This window comes from Chaetomium tenue (genome assembly GCF_020726465.1).
Source record: "Chaetomium tenue strain MPI-SDFR-AT-0079 chromosome Unknown F5144scaffold_7, whole genome shotgun sequence".
In the NCBI taxonomy this organism is placed as follows: domain Eukaryota; kingdom Fungi; phylum Ascomycota; class Sordariomycetes; order Sordariales; family Chaetomiaceae; genus Chaetomium; species Chaetomium tenue.
In genome coordinates this window covers 400443-418922 of record NW_027117335.1, presented here as the reverse complement: position 1 = coordinate 418922, position 18480 = coordinate 400443, and the positions used below count along the sequence as shown (strand labels likewise).

General features: G+C 55.9%; 8 protein-coding genes across 8 annotated transcripts; 3 read left to right on the top strand and 5 right to left on the bottom strand.

The window, feature by feature from the left end:
• Positions 1–396: 396 nt before the first annotated feature.
• On the bottom strand, positions 397–2737 carry F5144DRAFT_498513 (uncharacterized protein; the record flags this gene model as incomplete). Its single annotated transcript, XM_066786272.1, has 3 exons — positions 397–571; positions 674–1559; positions 1618–2737. The coding sequence occupies 3 exons, from the start codon at positions 2735–2737 to the stop codon at positions 397–399; spliced, it is 2181 nt and encodes a 726-aa protein (XP_066638607.1).
• A 1567-nt stretch (positions 2738–4304) lies between these two features.
• F5144DRAFT_381321 (ribosomal protein S7 domain-containing protein) lies at positions 4305–5504 on the bottom strand. The gene is made up of 2 exons (XM_066784612.1): positions 4997–5504; positions 4305–4923 (listed from the first exon to the last, which is right to left on the bottom strand). The coding sequence occupies exons 1-2, from the start codon at positions 5402–5404 to the stop codon at positions 4477–4479; spliced, it is 855 nt and encodes a 284-aa protein (XP_066638606.1). The 5' UTR covers positions 5405–5504; the 3' UTR covers positions 4305–4476.
• A 493-nt stretch (positions 5505–5997) lies between these two features.
• On the bottom strand, positions 5998–6957 carry F5144DRAFT_381251 (uncharacterized protein). The gene has a single exon (XM_066784610.1). The coding sequence runs from the start codon at positions 6751–6753 to the stop codon at positions 6172–6174; it is 582 nt and encodes a 193-aa protein (XP_066638605.1). The 5' UTR covers positions 6754–6957; the 3' UTR covers positions 5998–6171.
• Positions 6958–7433: 476 nt separating this feature from the next.
• Positions 7434–8563, bottom strand: F5144DRAFT_381272 (uncharacterized protein). Its single transcript, XM_066784611.1, has 3 exons — positions 8055–8563; positions 7900–7959; positions 7434–7759 (listed from the first exon to the last, which is right to left on the bottom strand). The coding sequence occupies exons 1-3, from the start codon at positions 8086–8088 to the stop codon at positions 7575–7577; spliced, it is 279 nt and encodes a 92-aa protein (XP_066638604.1). The 5' UTR covers positions 8089–8563; the 3' UTR covers positions 7434–7574.
• A 3020-nt stretch (positions 8564–11583) lies between these two features.
• F5144DRAFT_585284 (uncharacterized protein) lies at positions 11584–13293 on the top strand. The gene is made up of 4 exons (XM_066789689.1): positions 11584–11917; positions 12009–12034; positions 12091–12470; positions 12524–13293. The coding sequence occupies exons 1-4, from the start codon at positions 11875–11877 to the stop codon at positions 13065–13067; spliced, it is 993 nt and encodes a 330-aa protein (XP_066638603.1). The 5' UTR covers positions 11584–11874; the 3' UTR covers positions 13068–13293.
• A 44-nt stretch (positions 13294–13337) lies between these two features.
• Positions 13338–14741, top strand: F5144DRAFT_540844 (peroxisomal biogenesis factor 11). Its single transcript, XM_066787149.1, has 2 exons — positions 13338–14228; positions 14314–14741. Exons 1-2 carry the CDS (start codon positions 13684–13686, stop codon positions 14474–14476), a joined length of 708 nt encoding a protein of 235 aa, XP_066638602.1. The 5' UTR covers positions 13338–13683; the 3' UTR covers positions 14477–14741.
• Positions 14742–14982: 241 nt separating this feature from the next.
• On the top strand, positions 14983–17147 carry F5144DRAFT_623863 (metalloprotease-like protein; the record flags this gene model as incomplete). Its single annotated transcript, XM_066792172.1, has 3 exons — positions 14983–15457; positions 15542–17010; positions 17066–17147. The coding sequence occupies 3 exons, from the start codon at positions 14983–14985 to the stop codon at positions 17090–17092; spliced, it is 1971 nt and encodes a 656-aa protein (XP_066638601.1). The 3' UTR covers positions 17093–17147.
• A 204-nt stretch (positions 17148–17351) lies between these two features.
• F5144DRAFT_615726 (uncharacterized protein) lies at positions 17352–18410 on the bottom strand (the record flags this gene model as incomplete). The annotated part of the gene is made up of 4 exons (XM_066791812.1): positions 17352–17549; positions 17783–17862; positions 17911–18121; positions 18393–18410. The coding sequence occupies 4 exons, from the start codon at positions 18408–18410 to the stop codon at positions 17466–17468; spliced, it is 393 nt and encodes a 130-aa protein (XP_066638600.1). The 3' UTR covers positions 17352–17465.
• Between the last annotated feature and the right edge of the window lie 70 nt (positions 18411–18480).

Below are 18480 nucleotides of genomic sequence, written 5' to 3'. Positions count from 1 at the left end.
CATCCCCTCTCCCTGCCCTTGCCCCGCCAACCCTCCCCCTCAGAACATCACTCATTCATCATATCAATTCCCTCGTTCAAGTGCAGCCTCAATTATCATATGATCATTAAGCCCGCCCGCTACCGTTCTACTCTTAGAAACACGCAAAAACCACACCACCACCCTCCTGTAGAAGCAAATCTCGAACCGACCAAATCCAGTAAACTACCCGCTAAAGCCAAAAGAGCCGACTAAAAAGGGCATCTCCGTACAGTAAGTAGCCCACCCCCACCCCCCCTCTACCAATGCGCTAGCTCCCCATATATCGACGGTATCCCCCTGCTCGTCCTCTTCCCACTCCCCGTAACAAATCATGACTTCGAGCCAATCAATCTGCCACCGCTCTCACGGCGACGCCTAATCAATCTTTGCACTCGCCAGACTCCTCGCCGCCGGGTTATGGATGTTGTTGATTTGGTGTGTCGAGGGCACGCGCTTGTATTTGCCCTGCTTCCGCAGGCGTTTCCGCGCCACCATGACGGGGACGGAGCTCTTGGTGACGAGGTAGTTGGAGAAGGAGCCGAGGATGACGCTGCACACCACTGTCAGTTACACCAACCACAACAGACAAACACACGACTTCTCGTCGGAGGTCGAGATGGATAGGGGGTTGGAAGGCCGGATAGATACGTACCCCTTCAATGCACTCCTCCCCCGGCTCCCTAGGATCACCAGCGTCGGGTTGACCAGGTCAATCACCTCGGTAATCAGATGCTTGGGGTTCTTGCAGTGCAGCACCTCGATAATGACGCGCACCTGGAGGCGCGTCTTGCGGAGCAGCTTGGTGACGCGCTCGCTGATGCCCTGCACCGTCTTGTACCTATCCTCCTCGGCCTTGCTGCGCTCCCGGTGGATTGACGGCGCCGGCGAAACGCTCGATGTCGTGCCCGTGTCCGACGCGTTCGATAGTAGCGGCCAGGGACGTTGGTTTCGAAGCGGCAGGTCCGTGCCGCTTGGCGTGATGGGCGTCTTGCTCGACGTCACCGTGTTGATGGCGGCCGCCTGCTCTTTCATGGCCCTGGGATCGTCCGGCACCTGGGCATTGTCGGCAGCACCAATGCCGGTCTCCTCGTCGACGCAATAAATGGCTAGGAGGGTGTCTCCGTCGCGGAGGACCGTACCGATAGCCCACTCGAGCGCGTGGGTTGATTCATCGCTCAGGTCCGTGGCCACCAGGTACTTGCGCGGGGGCCGGTGCTCTTCTTCGGCGTCCTGGACCAGCTTTGCGTACTCGCCTCGGGTGATGATCTGGATTGTCCGGTGCGCCTCGGGGGTGTCCATAATTTGAGTCATGGCGAATGACAGTTTTTGCGCTCTCTTAATGTCGGTTAGATCTGCCTCGGTATCCGAATCCATAGGCGTGTGAGTCCCCGTCCTAGGGGGGTCATCAAAACTGGTGGTCGGGTGAATAGTGGGTTTGTTGTGTTTTACACGCTCGCCGGATGGGTTCGTCACCGTGATTTCCGGCTCGTCCAGAAGTGACCTGTACTGGTATGGTTGCTGTGATGCCACTTGGATACCTATCCAGCGCGGTTAGCAAGCCCACTATGCGAGCCCGGGGTCTGTTCTTCAACCTACGTTCTTCCTCGGCCGCGGCCAGCAAGCTTTTAGCTTGTCGTTGGGCATCAGAAGTTTCGGGCCGAGCAGCCTTCCTCCCACGCTGTCCTTCCTCCCCAGACGAACTTCCATTGTCCTCGCTACTATCTTCGACTAATAGTTCGCCGTCGGGGCCCAGGTAGTCCTTAGCTAGCCTGCCAGCCCCGGTCATGTAGTTGGAGGGTTTCCGTTTTCCTAGCTCTGACAAGCTCCCGCCAGACCGGGCCAACGCGGCGTCTGAGAGGCGCCGATACGCATTATTGTAATCGGCTATCTCGGGGTCGTTGACCGCTGCTTGGGCAGCGGGGCTCAGGTTCCGTAGGAGGGGCCCTCGGGGGGAGTGCGAGCGCATGCCCGAACGGCTAGAGGGCGATTTAGACTTGTTCCCCGGGCGCATTGCTGGCCCGCTTGCAGAATGGTGACGCCCTCGGTCTCCAGGCAGGGCCAGGCCGGAGATGTCGTTGCCCCTCATTATCTCGGCCATTGCAGTCGATCGCTTGTTGCCCTGGTCGGGCATCACACCGGACCGCTTGCCACCCTGGGTGACTCGTTTCGGCAGGGCCTGGCCTCCGTGGGTCGTGATAATCCCGGAAAACTGGTACTCACTTGTCGGGTCGACCCGTGCGGGACCCAACCTCGGCCCAAAGTCGACAGGCCTCGCGGAGGCATCCGACAAACTCCTCGGGTGGGCGTTGTTAGCCGCCTGGGCGCGGGCATGAGACTCGGTCGGCGACGAGGGCGTACTCAACACTTGTTTTGCGGCGATGGGTGGGCTGTCCACGTCCAGCATGCTTCGGATCGGTTTCGGTGGTGGCGGGCTGTCCACATCGAGCATACTCCTCACGGGGGCTGCAGAAGCGCATGACGTCTTAGTACCAAAATTCTTGGGGAGCACTGGAGAGAGGAGTGTAAGAAACGGAGGGTCATCACCAATGTCTAGCATGCTGCGCACCGGGGAGCGGGGGGTATAGGGTGATGGGGAGCGCGCTTCCAGCGAGCTGGGAGGTCTAGGTCGTGCATTCGTTCCCTCTAGAAGTGCAAGCACCTCTTTCCGTTCTTCATCGAGCATCGCCTCCATCGACATCGCCTGGCGCCCCGCCATGGTGAGCGGCGGTTGGGCACGATATGCTACGCTGCGCGGGTGTTTTTGGAGGTTGGAGAAGTGCTTCGTAGCAGCAGTTGTATACGCAGGTAACGTCTGGCGGGGAGAATATCGATCAATGAACGAGAAGACGTATGTTTCAGGTTGTTGTTTAGGTATTAATCGCAAGATTTGGCGGGCTCGTGTCGAATGGTCTCAACGCGGTAGGATACGAGGCTGAGGCATATGCAATATCGATTGTCGAAGCAGCATCTCGATCTGCGACGGCCGAGCCTTCTAAACAAGTCTTTTGTCGGCGCTCAGATCATAGCGGGGGCGTCAGCCCAGCTGTTTTTCGCCGTGAGTCCTGTGTCGAGGATAGCGCCTCCGCCAAGATGCTTGTCCCAAGGAAAGCCAGCTCTGGCTCCGTTTTGCCAAGATACCAAGACACCGAATACAAGGTTCCAGGATTCTGCAAAAGCTGCACTGCCGCCTCGTCTCGTTCCGTTTTCTGGTGGGGCGGATTGGTTCTCACTGGTTGCGTGAATATCAAGTGTTCCTAAACGGGAGAGGTTGTCGGCCGTGATTTCGAGGAAGACACGTCAAAAAAGATGAACTGACGTCGGAAATATTTGGGGTTCAGGGGCTTTTTCAATAGCAGCGGACCTGAGTGGCGGCTCGACTCGTCGCAGGAAGTGCGGGGGTGGGGGGAGCTCTAGCTAGCGGGTCTTCCCGGTGGATCGAGCCTGACTGTGATCGGACCCCCAAAATGGACTCTCACTTTCCTCTGGAGCACAGAGGACTGGTTTTGGGGACTTCGTCAAGCTTCGTCTAGGTGGTACATATTATATGGATTTTAGTACTTTACTCGGTTGTTTTTTCCAATGCTTTCTACCTATTTTGCTTCACTCTAGGTATTTCATGGTCACTTTTCACTCACCTTCCATTGCTACTCATCCTTGCTTTCCCTCTTCTTCTTATCTACCATCTTTGTGGGGTATGAATTTCGTCAAAGTTACGCAAGCGTCTGTTTACAGTCTAGGAGTTGTAGATCTGGCATCGGGAGGCGTTTTGGTTGGCGCTTCCGTGCTATGGAGTTTCGCCTGGCGAAAGCACTGGACCCTGCTTATCAGTGGGCTAGACGGCAGTTGCTTTTAGCTGTTGGTTTCAGCTGCTGGTCTAGACCCTCGCTCCGGGTGTGACGGCGCTTTGCACCCCGACAACTCTGTCAAGCAACGCCAGTGTCTCGGCCCTAGAACCTCTCCGAGACCGATCAGGCACAACGCACCAAAGGGGGAAAGCCCTTGGTCCAGGTACCGCGGTTTCCAGCCGAGGCGGTAGCACGGAGAACGAACATTCTACGGGAATAAAGCATAGGATAACCATCGATATTAGCCCACCTATATTCTCGTACATGGCAACACCGGGCTAATTATACACTACCCATAACCCAATCCCAAGAAGCTCTCATAGGGCGTCGAGTGGGTGGCGGATATTCCATTGTGTTGTCTGCAAGTCATAGTCAACAAACAAAACCCGTGTCGGAAGATGCCGACTAAGAGACAATACAATTGTTCGTCGGCAGCCCAGCGGAAGTCAGCATTGGTGAGGTTGGAAAGCGATCCGCAGACGCAAAAGTAGTCCATACAGATAAAGTACAGTACCCAAAACCACAGCCGCTCTCTCTCTAGAGAAACATGCCATTTCCGCCAGCCGGGTTCTCCCCAGCAAAACCCCCCCTTTCTCACAACCACCCCACCTCAAAGCCTGCCCTTCACACCCGCATGCATCAAGTTCGCACGGTTACCCGTACCCGCCTTATGGACCTGGATGCGCTTATCCCAGACACTCGACCTGCCCTCCACGACCGCCACAATCTCCTCCGCCACGCGGTGCGGGAACATGGTCCGCCCACTGCCCTTCGACTTCTTCTTCCTCACGGCGTCCAGAATCCAGCCGAACGCCGTGCGCCTGCGCTGGCGCTCGCGCAGCGGCATGGGCACCTCGAGCGACTTGCCGCCGCCGGCCAGGCCCTTGAAGCCGCGCATCTTGACCAGCGGCGCGACCGAGTCGATGGCCAGCGCCAGGTAGAGCACCGGGTCGAGTGGGAGGTGGGAGGCGGGGGGCGCGCCGGGGAGGAGCGGTCGGGCGGGGTCGAGACGCGGTGGTGGGGAGGTGCGCAGGTATTGCAGGATGATGGCCATGTCCTGGGGTAAATCGATGTTAGAACAGTCTGGTCTCCTTTTTTCCCTGTTCACCAAGGCCCCAGAATCTCCTTACCCGCTGTGCCTTGGCCAGTTTGCCGTCTTCCATCAATAACCTCGTGACCTGCGAGATCACCGAGTCATATCTGTGCTTGGCGTGCTTCTGCGAGGGCAATGGTAGTTCCGGCAGCCCGTACTTGTGACCCTCAACCGCGGGGTCCAGCGCGTTGATGCCATACTGGATCATGCGCAGTTGATCCAAGGCCTTTTCGTTGTCCTCGCTGACATAGGCGGGTGGCTGGCTCTCGGGTACCATGGATTGGGGCAGCCCGCTGGGGTTGCTGATGTTCGGTAACCGCGATGTGGTGTTGTCGGCTAGTCCCCTCGCCAGCATGGCCGGGCCGGACGGGGGCCCTTGGGCAAATGCCCGGGTCCGTGTCGTGAGGGCCCTGCAGGCCGACCAAATGTTCAACCTCGGCGGCATGGTTGCTGTGTGGTGGGATCGGCAATTGCGACCTGATACGACGATGTCGCGGCGGCTGCCCGCAAAGGACCGTTCTCGAAAAATTGAGAGAATACCGAGGTTTAGCCGTGACTGAGGTCAAGCGGGTCGGGTGTCTGTTCCCGGCTAGGGTGGGTTGGTGGGGTCAACGGGTGGGGTTCGATCCATCTCGATTCCCGGCAGCCACACTGTGCGGGGGCGCCACACACCGCTGAGCCTCGAGGTCGGATCCGAACCTTTCTTGCACTTCTCCCCTTCGTGCCTTCTCCCCTTCTCCCACGACCAAACCCCCACAGGTCGCGATTTGTGGTGGCGCCAGTCACGGGGACAGGTGCTGCTGCCCGCCGTCTGCTGGACTCTCCACATGCGCGTCCCCAGATTCCCAATTCTCAGGCTCCCTGACGTGGACACAAAGCAGCCTACCACATGGTGCACTACCCTTGATAACCCCCGCTGCTGGGGCTCGGTCCGAGAACCACAACCGTCGGGAACAAATCAGAAGGAAGCAGGTGCCCGTCGAGGACCGGTTTCCCACTTCCCACACTGGCGGTGAGGTGCAATTCCGCCATGGAACCTCCCGCTCGTTCGTTCGCGAGTCGAGTTGTTTGGTTAGTTGGTTTCTCGACTCCCGCATCATCAATCCATTCCCTCGGAACCCCTCTCCCGAGTTGATCAACCCGGCTTGGCGTTTGACAACCTTCCTTTTCGTCGCTTTTAGCGTCATCAAGCGATGAGCTAGACAGGGAGGGTTAATACACACAAAAACACAGTGAATGAATGTTTGGAAAAGTGTCCGCCATCGGGGTTTGTGTGTCATTCCCATGCTGAGGGGGAGAAAGCGAATATAATAATAACAAACAATAAGTTCGAAACTGCCGATCCAATCTAAACCCAGTCCAGCCAGCCGATGCTATAGTAACCAAATACAATGAGAAATTTTTATCGATCACATCCGAAACTCCCGTTGCTTCTAGCCTCCGCGGCCTGTCCGTCTGGAATGACCAGGGGATGCTCGGCAGGTGGTCGGATGACCAGAAACGCAGACCGCTTCTGCGTCCCGGGCCCAAGAACCAAACCCATCCCGCCAGCGCAGCAACAGACACCGAAGCCACCCCAGTGAGGCAAGCCGTCATCCGCCGGAAGCAACCAAGACGCTTTTGGACTCCGTCCCGCTCTAATGGTTTAGAAGAACAGGGATATCCAATCCAGAACACTGCCTTCCCCCTTCTCTTGCATGCTTGAGAGTGATGTCCAAGAATTACCGCCGGAGAAGGAAAAAGATCCAGTGATAGGAAATGCAATGCCAAACTCGACCAAATTACCCCGACCATCCAAATAAAAAATTGTAGAGATGAAAAAGAAACCTCCGCGGGCCCACTGGCAGCATAACAAATTCCCAAATGTGCCGTGTGGCATGCCCGATATGCAACAACTCCACCAAAAGATGGGAAAACAACAGGGGGAGAACAAATTATGAAAGAAAAAAAAAAGGGGGGGGGCAGAAAACTGTAAACTAGAAAAGTGAAAAAGGGCCACCGAAACGTAAAGGAGTGGTATCACCGTTGTACAGGAATGCAGGGAAGAAACCAACCAAAAAAACAAGAGCAGCCCAGAAAAGCATCCTCAACACAACCGATAAGCCGTTGCCGTCGCCGTTGCCGTCGCTGTAAGTTGTCACCGCTCGCCGCGCGGGAGTGAGTGCGTGGCCCGTGAGGGGTGGGGGTTAAGATAGGGAGCATCTAGAGGGGGATGGATGAGATAGCGGGGCAGGGAGGCAGCAAATAGGGCAGGCCGAGAGACAGAACCAGCGCAGCTAAGCCAGGCCGCAAAAGGGTAGGGATATCACAAACAGCACACATGTCGTCCCGGGTTCCAGTAGAACCCCGGATTCCACGGCCATCTGAGTCTCTCCCTTTCCGCGCGGCCACCTGCTTCGCTGAAACTGGACTCCCATCAATCTCAGCCATCCCACCCACGTCCCCATCCCTCGCCAAACCCACCACCCCATCCCGTTCCCTCCCCCGCCCCCGAGCCTCAATCACGCCCCCATCGCCCAGAAAGAGCCAAAAAACCGCCGCCGCAGCAAACAGATAGGCGGTCAGTCCAGTCCAGGCGAGCCCCCCCGCAGCAGGAACGTGCGTGCCTAAACCACCTACCAGCCCCTGCGGCTCGTAGCCGGGGAGCTGGCGGGGCTGGAGCTGGAGCTGGGGACGTTGAGGAATTTCATGGCGACCTCGGCGGCGTCCTCCTTAGCGTTGACCAGACCGGCGTACCAGTAACGGGCTTTGTACGTGCTGCCGTGGACGGTGACCGAGCTGGACCAGGCCGTGCGACCTCCTGTGGTTGTCATAGATGTGTTAGGGACTTGGGGGGTCGTTTCTTTTGGGGGAGGTGGGTGAAAGGGTGGGGGGGGCGTCGGTTTTGTAGGACTGCCAATTGTTGTTTTGTCATTTGAAGGGAGAAGGGGGCCAGCATACCTCGCGTATCAGAGACGAGTTGGTAGGTGGGTTTGGCCACGCCGGAACCAACGCAGACAACTAAAGGGTGGCGGTTAGCTGGTGGGAAGTACACGGTTGGGGGGAAAATGGAGATAGGAGGGAGGATGTGAGTGATTCGGGGCAGGGTGCTGTACCCTCGAGCTTGTCTTGCCAGACCTTGGACTCCATTGTGTTGAAATTCGGGGCGTGGGACTGAACAGGAGAGAGGGTCGTCTTCCAAATCTGGTGGCGTAGATGGTGGTGGTGCTAAGATCTGCAGAGGTCTTGGCTAGATCGATCGTGGGCAGGGTACTTGGGTAGTCAAGCAAGAGAGGAGAACGAGGAGGTATTGACGGCGTCCTGGATCGTCTTTATAATCTCGGGACAGCCCGTAGCGGCAGGTACCACTTTGGGTTTCCAGACAACCGGTCTGCGAGATGACTGATGTGGCCGCAGGGGATTCGAAGAGCTGAAGTGCTTAATTAAGCTGCATGCCCCTTGCTGCCCCGTTTGCGCCGTCTCCTGTTTTGCTCTTCTCCGAGAGACTTGTTTGTTCGCAAAGGTGCAGGACGTCAGCGAGTAGATTATGGGCAGGAGACGGGATGTTGCATCGTGGCCGCGGACGGACGGACGGACAAGACGGAAGCAGGAGGCGACAAGATTCTATCCTCCCCGGTGTAGATGGAGGAAGTAGATGGGACTGGAGGGAAATGCGAGCAAGATCAGATATTTTAGCGACCTGGAACAATTATGATGGCTATCCTGGTGTGGGGATTGGCGGGCTGTCCCGGCATGGCGACGACTTGTCTCCATCCGAGGCGGTGGATGGATAAGATTTCTTTTCCGATCTTCTTGACCGTCTTCTTTGCTTTTTGGCCCCTGCGCTGCTGTTGTGTGCCAAGTCACCGGCCTCCGGCGAACAAGGTGCCACGGGTCCATTGGGACTCGAGCAAGCCATGGCACTAGGCCTGACGTTACCGCAGACGGGGTGGAAAGCAGCAGCACACGGCATGGCCCGATGTGTGTGTATGAATCTACATCTAGAGGTCGACGCCAGCTGTGGGCTGAGGCAGGATGCACGGGGGTGCGGTGCCGAGCGCCGTCTACCGGGAATTGGTGCGTCCCGGCGCCCGGGACGGGGAGTCAAGACAGAGTGTGCGGAAAAAGCAATATGATGCACCACCGGTCTGCCAGAAAGAGCAAGGGTCCAAAGCTTGGGTGCCCGCTAAGACGCCGATGAGTTGTCAACCCACTCGAGCAACTACCCAAAACGAACTAACGCGAGTAGGAAGAGCAAGGGGCAAAGGGAGAGCGAACTGGTGCTCTGGTACGAGCTGCCAGCACCCAGAAAACATGAACAACAAAATAGCACAACAGATATCATTTGTGGGCTGGGCAGGAATGCCATGTCGTTCGGGTGCCAAGACGAGCGAGGTTCGTCTGAGTTGTCACCGTCAGATGCAGCCGTAGTCTAAAGCGAGAGCAAGGGCTGTTCACCTTGGCCTGTGGCAGAAAGCGGAACAGCGAATCGGACAGCAGCGACAGATACTTGCCCAGCAGCCATTGGACGGGAAAAACGTAGTCGTGTTTCGTGTCAACAAAAGTGTAGACAACGTCTCCGGCTTGTCGAAATGAATCCGAGCGTCGAATGTGCTGCTAGTTCAACAGAATCCAGTTTGTGTGCCGTCATATTGCTCCGGAAGGGTAACCCGGATCTGCCGGGTGTGGTGTCATATGTTGGCTTCTTCATTTTTAATGGCTGCCTAGATATGTACATACGTACCGTTCGCGAAGTGTGGCGGAAGTATCAAATCTTTCCAGCCATAGGGGGCCAATGACCGGCATGTCAACAAACCATGAGACCATGTCGCGAAGGTAATGCCGTGGGGTGGTTGGAGAACGACTACTGGGCGCAAACACAGATCGGACGGTACCGGTCTGCCGGGAACTCCCACTAGTTGTGGTTTCACGAGTGGCGGTATCCAGGATCCGCATGTTGTGCAGCAACGAGGCGCGCCCACGAGACCCTGCCACAGGCGGTGCTCGACGGCTAGCGCACCCCAAAAGGGACCGATGGGGGATTGGACTGGTACGTTGTACACGCACCTGTACACAGTACTACCAGCACCATCGGACTTCTGGCGTTGACCGGAGGTCGTTCCGGGACTGGGTTTTGGGATTCGCCTCTGAGGCGAACCGAGGGATTGGGGGTAAAGCCCATTCGAGAGGTAGACGCGGATTGTGGGCCGAGGAATCGTTCGCAGTTGGATGTTCCTGCCGCTTCCAACATGCTTCTCAGTGAAATCCCTTGTGTTCCTTTCCGGGATCCAGATCCAGGGCAGATTTCTCGAGAGACTCCCTTCCAGCCCGCTAATTTCGTCTCACTCTCGTTTTCGGAGGCTCTCAACCCCAGCGTCGGGGCGGAACCAGGTCGGATGCCCAAATGTGCGGCTTGAAACCTGGTCGCAGGCTCCGGCGAAGAAGTGCTGTCGATTGATCGGTGTACAGAGTTGGATCGGGTGACACGCGGCTCGTACATCAGCCCAAGTTGGGTACAGGGGGTTGACGGGTCTGGACCAACCCGCGGTGCGGATGACCACGCGACTCCGATAGAGTACAAGAACCGAATCAGTGAATGACAACTGCTCAACACGCGAGTGCCGGCGTCACATCGCGGTGATGTTGGTGTTTCAAAACGTTGCGGCGTCTGCGGTGGCCCGCTGGGTGTCCCCCGAATATGGCCGGCGCACAAGCAAGCTTCCGTAACATTCCCGTGGCTGGCAAGCTTCTTCGGCGGCGCCGGCGCGAGAAGAGACGTGAGAACGCGTAGTAACGTGGCAAAAGAAAAATGTGTCAGAACGATCCTCGCTGGAGATGAGGGCGATGGCCTGTTTATAGACAAAACAGCTCCGGTAGGCTGGTGCGGAGTGCCAGTGGCGTGTTGCCATGTCAAACAGGGCAGCCATCATTTGTGAAGTGGCGTCCGGCGACGAGAGACGCGGTCCAGCCGAGTATCACCACCCCAAGTTGGGCAGCATAGTTGACCAAAAGCATTGAGCTGGCGGCCGTTGGGCTCATATAATAGGTAGCCCTGGCCCTCCTGCTTTCGACAAGTCATTCGGTGATAAGCCTGGGAATTAGTTCTTGAGTGAACAGCCCTGGGAGGTTGCGTTCCCACCAAAGTGGCGCCACGGATTAATCGTCAAGGTTGCCGACAAAAAGGAAATCATCCGACCGCCTGGATCTGAAGCATCATTGTGATGCCTCGACTTGAACAAGGCGTGCTCGGCTCTGAACCGACAACGGCGGACGGTTTACCAGGACATGGTTTTGGCCAATTATCGAACAGAAATCCCGAATTATTTATCGTCAAGAAGCTTAGCTTGCTAAACTCGTCGTTGGGGACTGAGGTTGGTGGTTGCCGACAAATAACCTTACATGAACGAGGAAGGAGGTTCCGATTTGTTAATTTGTTAACCTCCCACTTTCGATGGTATTTACGACCTAATACCAACAAACCCCAGTATCTAAGGTAATGGACACTAAAAACCGTTACGAACGAGGCTCTCAGCTGAGAACCTGAGGCATGAGGCATGTGCAAGCTCCGCCTGGCCCGCCTGACCCACCCGTTTTGGGGATGGTCGCCCCCCCAAATGCCTCGGCTCAGTTACCCCAGGCTCTGGTAGGCTCCATCCCATCGCAGGGGGCGGCGATGAGGAGCCCTGCCGAGGGAACCGCCCCTCGCCATGTCGCAGCATGACCATGGATGTCTTGCCCGAGTGTTACCCGACCGAAGACCATTTGAAGCAGGCCCGTATCTGGTTTCCATTCCTTTGTCCGACTCATCCCTCGCTCTGAATCGCGGTCCTTGTGCAGTGAAATCGGCTCCATAATTAGACATTTGCGTGTGCTTCTTACCATCGGGCCACTCACTTCCATCCTCACCGGACTGCTCCGCGTGCGCTCGTCACAAAAATGCCTTTCAACACGGAATTGACTCGCCGTCTCGGCATTGCAGGTACGTCTTTCAATCAGGCGGTTTACATATGCCTTCCAACATAGCAATGTGGATTTCAGATACTGACGTGGCTCTGATTGGTGATATACAGTCCCCGTTGTGCAGGGTGGCATGCAGGCAAGCAACTCACCTCTCTTGACTCTGAGTACCAAAAAAAAACTAACATTTCACAGCATGTTGGAACCGCTGAGATGGCAAGTGCCGTGTCCAATGCGGGCGGCTTGGGTATCATCACAGCCCTGATCTGGCCTGAGCCGGAAGGGCTGCGCCAGGAGATCCGCAAGTGCAGGAAGTTGACGAGCAAGCCGTTTGGTGTCAACATCACCCTGCTCCCTGCGATTGTCCCGCCTGATTACGAGGGGTATGCCCAGGTCGCCATTGACGAGGGCATCAAAATCGTTGAGACGGCCGGGAACTCGCCAGGGCCCGTCATCGCGAAGCTCAAGAAGGCCGGCTGCATCGTCCTGCACAAGTGCACAACCATCAGGCACGCCCAGTCCGCAATCAAGCTCGGCGTTGACTTTCTGAGCATTGATGGGTTTGAGTGCGCTGGGTGAGTTAAATATGCGCAGTTAGGGCTTGAAGGGTAGAACTAACAATGGCTAGCCACGTGGGTGAGTCGGACATCACAAACTTCATCTTGCTCAGCCGAGCGCGGCAAACACTCAAGGTGCCCTTCATTGCGTCGGGTGGTTTCGCCGATGGACAGGGCCTTGCGGCGGCGCTGTGCCTCGGCGCCTGTGGTGTCAACATGGGCACGCGGTTCCTTTGCACTGTCGAGAGCCCGATCCACCACAACATCAAAGAGCAGATAGTAAAGGCAGAGGAGACCGACACAGCTCTGGTGCTGCGCCGCTGGCGCAACACGACGCGCTTGTACCGCAACAAGGTTACCGAGCAGGCGCTCAAAGTCGAACACGAGAGCAAGACGGGAGAATTTTCCGAGATCGCGCCCTACGTCAGCGGCAAGCGGGGTCGCGAGGTGTTCGTCAATGGTGACCCGGAGTATGGCGTCTGGACGGCGGGCCAGGTTATCGGTCTGATCCACGATATTCCCAACTGCAAGGAGCTCGTCGCGAGGATCGAGAAGGAGGCGGAGGAAACGCTGAGGGAGAGAATGGCGTTATTTACTTCCTCGCCAAAGCTATAATTGTTTCATATAGTGTAGATAGGGACGCTTTGGGCTGCATTTCGGGAGTGTGAGATTTGGCATTTGAATAGCACAATCTCAGCGTTGGCATGGTAGAAGAGGACCGTAGGTAGAGAAGAAGGATATACCGAGTGGTGTGTATGACAGTTGGAGATGGACATGCATAACTACCCCTAACCCTGATCTCCTTGGCTGATCGGCTTTTCTTTTGGGCATTGCATTGAGCTATCAGCCGAAACAAGCCCCGCATTGCTCCGTTCCTTGCTCCTTGTCCCCTTCGGCTCGCACTGCAGTCGCGGCAGCGGGCGCAACCTCGGCATGTGCGCATTGCGGCATCGCGCGAGCCATCTCACCCCCAATGACCCCATCCCTTTGTGACCCTCACCTTCCGCCATCCGACCTCGATCAACCGCCCTCCCGATTCTTTTTCTCTCAACTACCGCCGTAATAGACCCGGAAACCGAAGCCAATTCCATTCGAACATCATCTCAATCGATTGACGCTACCCACCCACACCTACACCCACGTTCGCACACCACCCACATCCACAGCCGCGCATGCACACCCGCACTTAAACCAACCGAGGGAAAGAAAGGCCCCAACCACCGCCGCCAAAATGGTCGCCGACACCCTCATCTACCACCCGGCAGTCTCGCACTACCTCAAATTCGTCGCCACCACCGTCGGCCGCGACAAGCTCCTGCGCACGCTGCAGTACTTTGCGCGCTTCTACGCGTGGTACCTGCTGCGGACCAACAAGACGCAGGCCTCGATCCAGCCATGGGAGACCATGAAGAAGCAGTTCGGCCTGATCCGCAAGGTGCTGCGCGCGGGCAAGAACGTCGAGCACTTCAAGGCCGCCGCCGTCGCCGCCGACGCCTCCAAGACCTCCGACCCCGTGCTGCGCTACACTGCCGTCGGTCGCCAGCTCGGCTACGCTGGTTACTTGACTATGGACTTGGGTACCGTGCTTGATGCCACGGGAATCCGCAAGAGCCCCCGCGCTAAGCGCCTGCAGCAGGAGGCGTATCGCTTCTGGGCGTTTGGCATTGCGTGTAGCGTGGTCGCGCAGATGTATACTCTGCGCCAGCTACGTCTGCGTGAGGCGGCGGTGGATCGGAAGGAGGGTGAGGGCGTGCTGGAGGGGAAGAGGATTGCCATGTGAGTGTTTTTGTGTCATGTTTTTGCTGGGGGGGGGGGGGGGGGGCGGCGAAACCCGGTGCAGTGTGCTAACGATGTATTGCAGGGAACGCGCGGCTAGCCGGCTGCAGCTCACTTCGGACCTGTGCGATCTGACGGTGCCTCTGTCGGCCCTCAGCTGGGTTCACTTCGATGACGGCATTGTTGGTCTTGCGGGTACGCTGAGCTCTCTGATCGGCGTGTACCTGCAGTGGAAGAAGACGGCCTGAGTATGAGGCATGGACGTTAAACCAGCAGTGCGTTTGGGCATGTTAGTATTACAAAAGTGGTTACTAGCTTCTGGGGGATTGTAAATTGCGCTGTGGACGGCGGCGGGCGGCTGATATTTTTGATACCTCCGAGTCTTGTTAGCTCTTCTTACTTTTCAGCTGTGTATATTCGGTGTAGTTCGGAGACGGATGTCTTGTAACTCATAAGCCCAAGGGGATGCGCAGATATGTTAAAACTTTAATTTTATGTTCAGTCCCATACCGATGAACACAGTCGCCCCCAACCCGAAGTCTACCCTGTGTTTGACTCGATTTCTTTCATCTGATTTCTTGATTTCTTGTTCCTCTTTTCTGTTCGGCTTTTTTTTAGCCCGAGGGTGCGATCGTAAACTTCTACCTCCATAAAGATTACCCTTACTTTCCTTATATCTAGGTACTCTGACGCTCTACCTGAACAAACACCACCACAACTCACAATCGGTTGCAACCTACTTACGACGACTATAATGGCAGACGACCCCAAAGAGGTCGTCACGCTTCGGCAGATGCTGGCTCAGGCCAATGAAGAAACTGAGCGGTTGGAACGAGCAGAAGCTTGCCGAAAGACCACACTAGAGGAATACTTGTACCACTGTCACTTTAACATCTACAACAAGCTCCAGTTTGCAGATCAAGGACACCAGTCTCAGGGACACATATCAGTTACGGGCAAGTATTACCCCAAGTACCTCCGCCCTTGGGCCGACTTCAAGGATGTCTTGCGGCAACGGCACTTTAAAGACATCAGGACATTTTATGGCCGGAACCGAGTCTTTGACCGGGAGACTACGTCTGGAGACATAGGGGACCAGTTTTACAGGAGGCATATAAGCAGTGGAAACGCTGTCGACTTCGAGCACGTCGCGGTCGACTTCGAGGAGGCCGCGGTCGAGAATCCTGCCGAAAACATTCTCCGGCCTTTGACCAACGATGAAAGGTTTTGTGGGAAATACAATCTCACGCATTTCTATTTTAGCCACAGTATCTACGAGATCACGCCTCCAGAGAATAACGTGTTGGTCACAGACGAAGATCTTGCTCCTGACGGGTACGGTGCCATTTTGCGGCCTGGAGGTAAGACGAGTATTGGCTTTGTCTATGACTTCGTGGAAACCCACAGCATTGCAACCCGCCATGTCAAACAAGCGGTTGCAAAGGAGACGCTGTTCATGGAGGCCGTACAACGTGCAAGGAACAACAACTCAAGCTCGGATGGAGAGGTGGAGACGCAGCACGGCTTGGACGAGGTTGCCAGAGCACTGACACAAGTCTTCAACTACATGGTCATATATGGGGTGGATTATGGATACGTTGCCTTTGGGAAGGCCGTGCTGTTCTTGCATGTGGACAGCACTGATCTCCGGACGCTCTATTGCCATCCTTGCGTGCCAGAGGAAGATGTGGGCGAAGAGGGGCCTGGGGAATGGGCTGAGAAGATGGCCTACACCGCAGTGGCCCAGATCGCCAGCTTTTCCCTGCTGAGCTTTTGCTCCGAAAATGTTGATGAGCAGCTACTCGACTCGAGACTGACCGTGGCCAAGGCGACATTGAAGACGTGGGGCGACTCATACGGGGGGACAGATGATGAGGGATCGGGTCCAGAACCGGGTTCGCAAAAGGCGCAAGAGTCCCAAGGCTCGCTGTACCAAGGTGAAAGACCCGCGACAAGCCGAGCCGTTCCGTTGCGGTCGGGCTCCCCGTGTTGGCCTCCAAAACCGTATCCCAGACAAGACGACGAGGGCGGTTCGGAAGCCCTTATGCCGGAAGCTTCGATGATGGTAGACCCAAACCAGCAAAAAGCAAGACCGTCTGGCCGCAGCTTCGATGACCAGAACACCGGGAAGTTCACGACCAGGCCCACCAAGCAATACTGCACACAAGCCTGCCTGCTGGGTCTCAAGAAGGGGTTGGCTCTCGATGATAACTGCCCCAATGTCCTCACCCACCGCACCTCCCGGGACTGCAATGCGCACCCTATCACCATCGATGAGTTCGTTCGCCTGGTAGACAAGCGGCTGTGCCAAAACCCATATCAAGATTGCGCTGCGCTGAACGGCTGGGGCAAGATTGGGGCGATAGGAGTGCTCTTTGAGCTTGAGCTTGCCCCATACGGGTATGCTTTTGTCGGCAAGGGGACGCTGGCCCACGGTCTTAGCGTTTTGCAGCACGAATCCGAGGTTTATACACGTCTCGAAACACTCCAGGGTGAGGTGGTGCCAGTGTATTTAGGGCTCATCCACCTGAGCTGGGGCTATATTCTCCCCGCCGGTGCCAGAGTCGTTCACATGATGTTGATGTCGTGGGGCGGCGAGCCATCAAAGGCGGCGGCGGGTCTGAGCACTGAGGAGTTCGATGTGGAAATGCAGCGCTCCTGGCTAGCAATTCTCCAGCATGGTGTCAATCATGGGGATAAGCACTCAGATAACTTTTTCTGGAACGAGGAACGCCGCCGTGTCATGTTCATCGACTTTGACCAGTCTATTCTCCTCCGACCAGTCGAACATAAAATTATACCTGATTTATTGAAGTAGAGAAGAAGAGAAATGAAAGGTCAACGGATTAAACAAGAAGGGATAAAGAAGTAAAGAGGACGAAATAGAAGAAATAACAACGAAAAGAACCCTTTTTTCAAAAAAAAAAAAAAAAAAAAAAAAAAAAAAAAAAAGAAGGAAAAAAGAAGGAAAAAAGAAGGAAAAAAGAAGAAAAAAAGAAAAGAAAAAAAGGAAAGAGAGAAAACCCAATGAATAAATCGGGTAAATATAGTTCTTTAGACTTCGAGATGGCTTTCGTTTCGTACCGACAACCACCCTCGCCATACCGCCAGATACGACGGCCTTTTGTCACGGTTATGGCCGCATGCAGGGTCCCGATGGAGGGCGCGTGGGAAGCGTCCCCAGCCAATCATTAAAGATGGGTCCCGGACCAATCAGCAGAGGAACGAGGGGAACGGCTACCGTTCCTGAGGTTCCTCTATAAGGAACGAGAAGAACGACCACCGTTCCTCACGTTCCCAAGGGAAGAGGTACGAAGGTACCTAGGGGCCTAGATAGTATATAGTCACTCGTTCTGGAGAGCTCTGGGAGTTCTCCAGTTAGCAATCACAACTACAGTTCGCTACAAGCTCGCAAGCCTACTGTTGAGACAAGTCTATTGTTGTGCACCTTTTGGCTGCACCGAACCTAAGCATCCTTTGCAAGATTACCTTCACTGAACCCTAACAGGATAGGATCCTAGGCAGGTTCGTCACACCTTTGGCCGTCAACTTACCAGCTTGCGGTTGTCTGTACCCTGGACACGCATCTCGGGGTTGTGGACGGCCTTGCGACCGCCAAACAAGCAGATGCTCTCTTGACGGGGTGCAGTTGCTGAGTGTAGCCCCTGATCTGGCGACCCACCCACGCTTTGTTTTCCACAGACAGCATAAGTATACCGCAGGGCCTCGACCTCCGAGCCGCGGGGCCCGGCGAGAGGAAACTTCGTCACCCGTGTGCCGCAGGCCTGCTTGATAACCGAGCAGCCGAAGCACAGGTGGATGATTTCATCGCTGATGGAAGGAACGAGGGAGGTTTTCAGCCTCGGATGCAAGGGCACTTTGTCCAGGTCGTTCTGTTGGCCAAAATGGGTACATGGCTAAAAGCCCTGTCCAAGACGTTACAATGGCGCTACCTTCCCGAAAGATTTCACATGGCGTGCAGCCTGAGAGCCCGTGCGCGGGCTGCCAAGCCGAATTTGTACCACAAAGCGAAACCAATCTCTGACGCACCACCACAACGACAACGCCCTGCATCAGGTAGAAAACACTTGATTGCGGCTTAGAAACGATCCGCCGAGATTGGAATGGTTGCACGTGCGAAATCGAGACCGGGAACCCACTCACCAGGTGCCTGGGCAGCATGAAGGCTATTATGGGATTCTCCGAACTGCGGCCAAGATAACCCAAAACAGAACAAGGAGACCAGCAAGTT

Excerpts from the sequence above, each read along its gene's own strand:
- F5144DRAFT_381321 (XM_066784612.1), bottom strand. The coding sequence starts at position 5,404 with ATGCCGCCGAGGTTGAACATTTGGTCGGCCTGCAGGGCCCTCACGACA. Across the intron at positions 4,924-4,996 it reads AACTGGCCAAGGCACAGCGG|GACATGGCCATCATCCTGCA; the intron begins GTAAGGAGATTC and ends GATTTACCCCAG.
- F5144DRAFT_381251 (XM_066784610.1), bottom strand. The coding sequence starts at position 6,753 with ATGGTCGGGGTAATTTGGTCGAGTTTGGCATTGCATTTCCTATCACTG.
- F5144DRAFT_381272 (XM_066784611.1), bottom strand. The coding sequence starts at position 8,088 with ATGGAGTCCAAGGTCTGGCAAGACAAGCTCGAGG. Across the intron at positions 7,960-8,054 it reads CTGGCAAGACAAGCTCGAGG|TTGTCTGCGTTGGTTCCGGC; the intron begins GTACAGCACCCT and ends GCCACCCTTTAG. Across the intron at positions 7,760-7,899 it reads ACTCGTCTCTGATACGCGAG|GAGGTCGCACGGCCTGGTCC; the intron begins GTATGCTGGCCC and ends TGACAACCACAG.
- F5144DRAFT_585284 (XM_066789689.1), top strand. The coding sequence starts at position 11,875 with ATGCCTTTCAACACGGAATTGACTCGCCGTCTCGGCATTGCAG. Across the intron at positions 12,035-12,090 it reads TTGTGCAGGGTGGCATGCAG|CATGTTGGAACCGCTGAGAT; the intron begins GCAAGCAACTCA and ends AACATTTCACAG. Across the intron at positions 12,471-12,523 it reads GATGGGTTTGAGTGCGCTGG|CCACGTGGGTGAGTCGGACA; the intron begins GTGAGTTAAATA and ends AACAATGGCTAG.
- F5144DRAFT_540844 (XM_066787149.1), top strand. The coding sequence starts at position 13,684 with ATGGTCGCCGACACCCTCATCTACCACCCGGCAGTCTCGCACTACCTC. Across the intron at positions 14,229-14,313 it reads GAGGGGAAGAGGATTGCCAT|GGAACGCGCGGCTAGCCGGC; the intron begins GTGAGTGTTTTT and ends GATGTATTGCAG.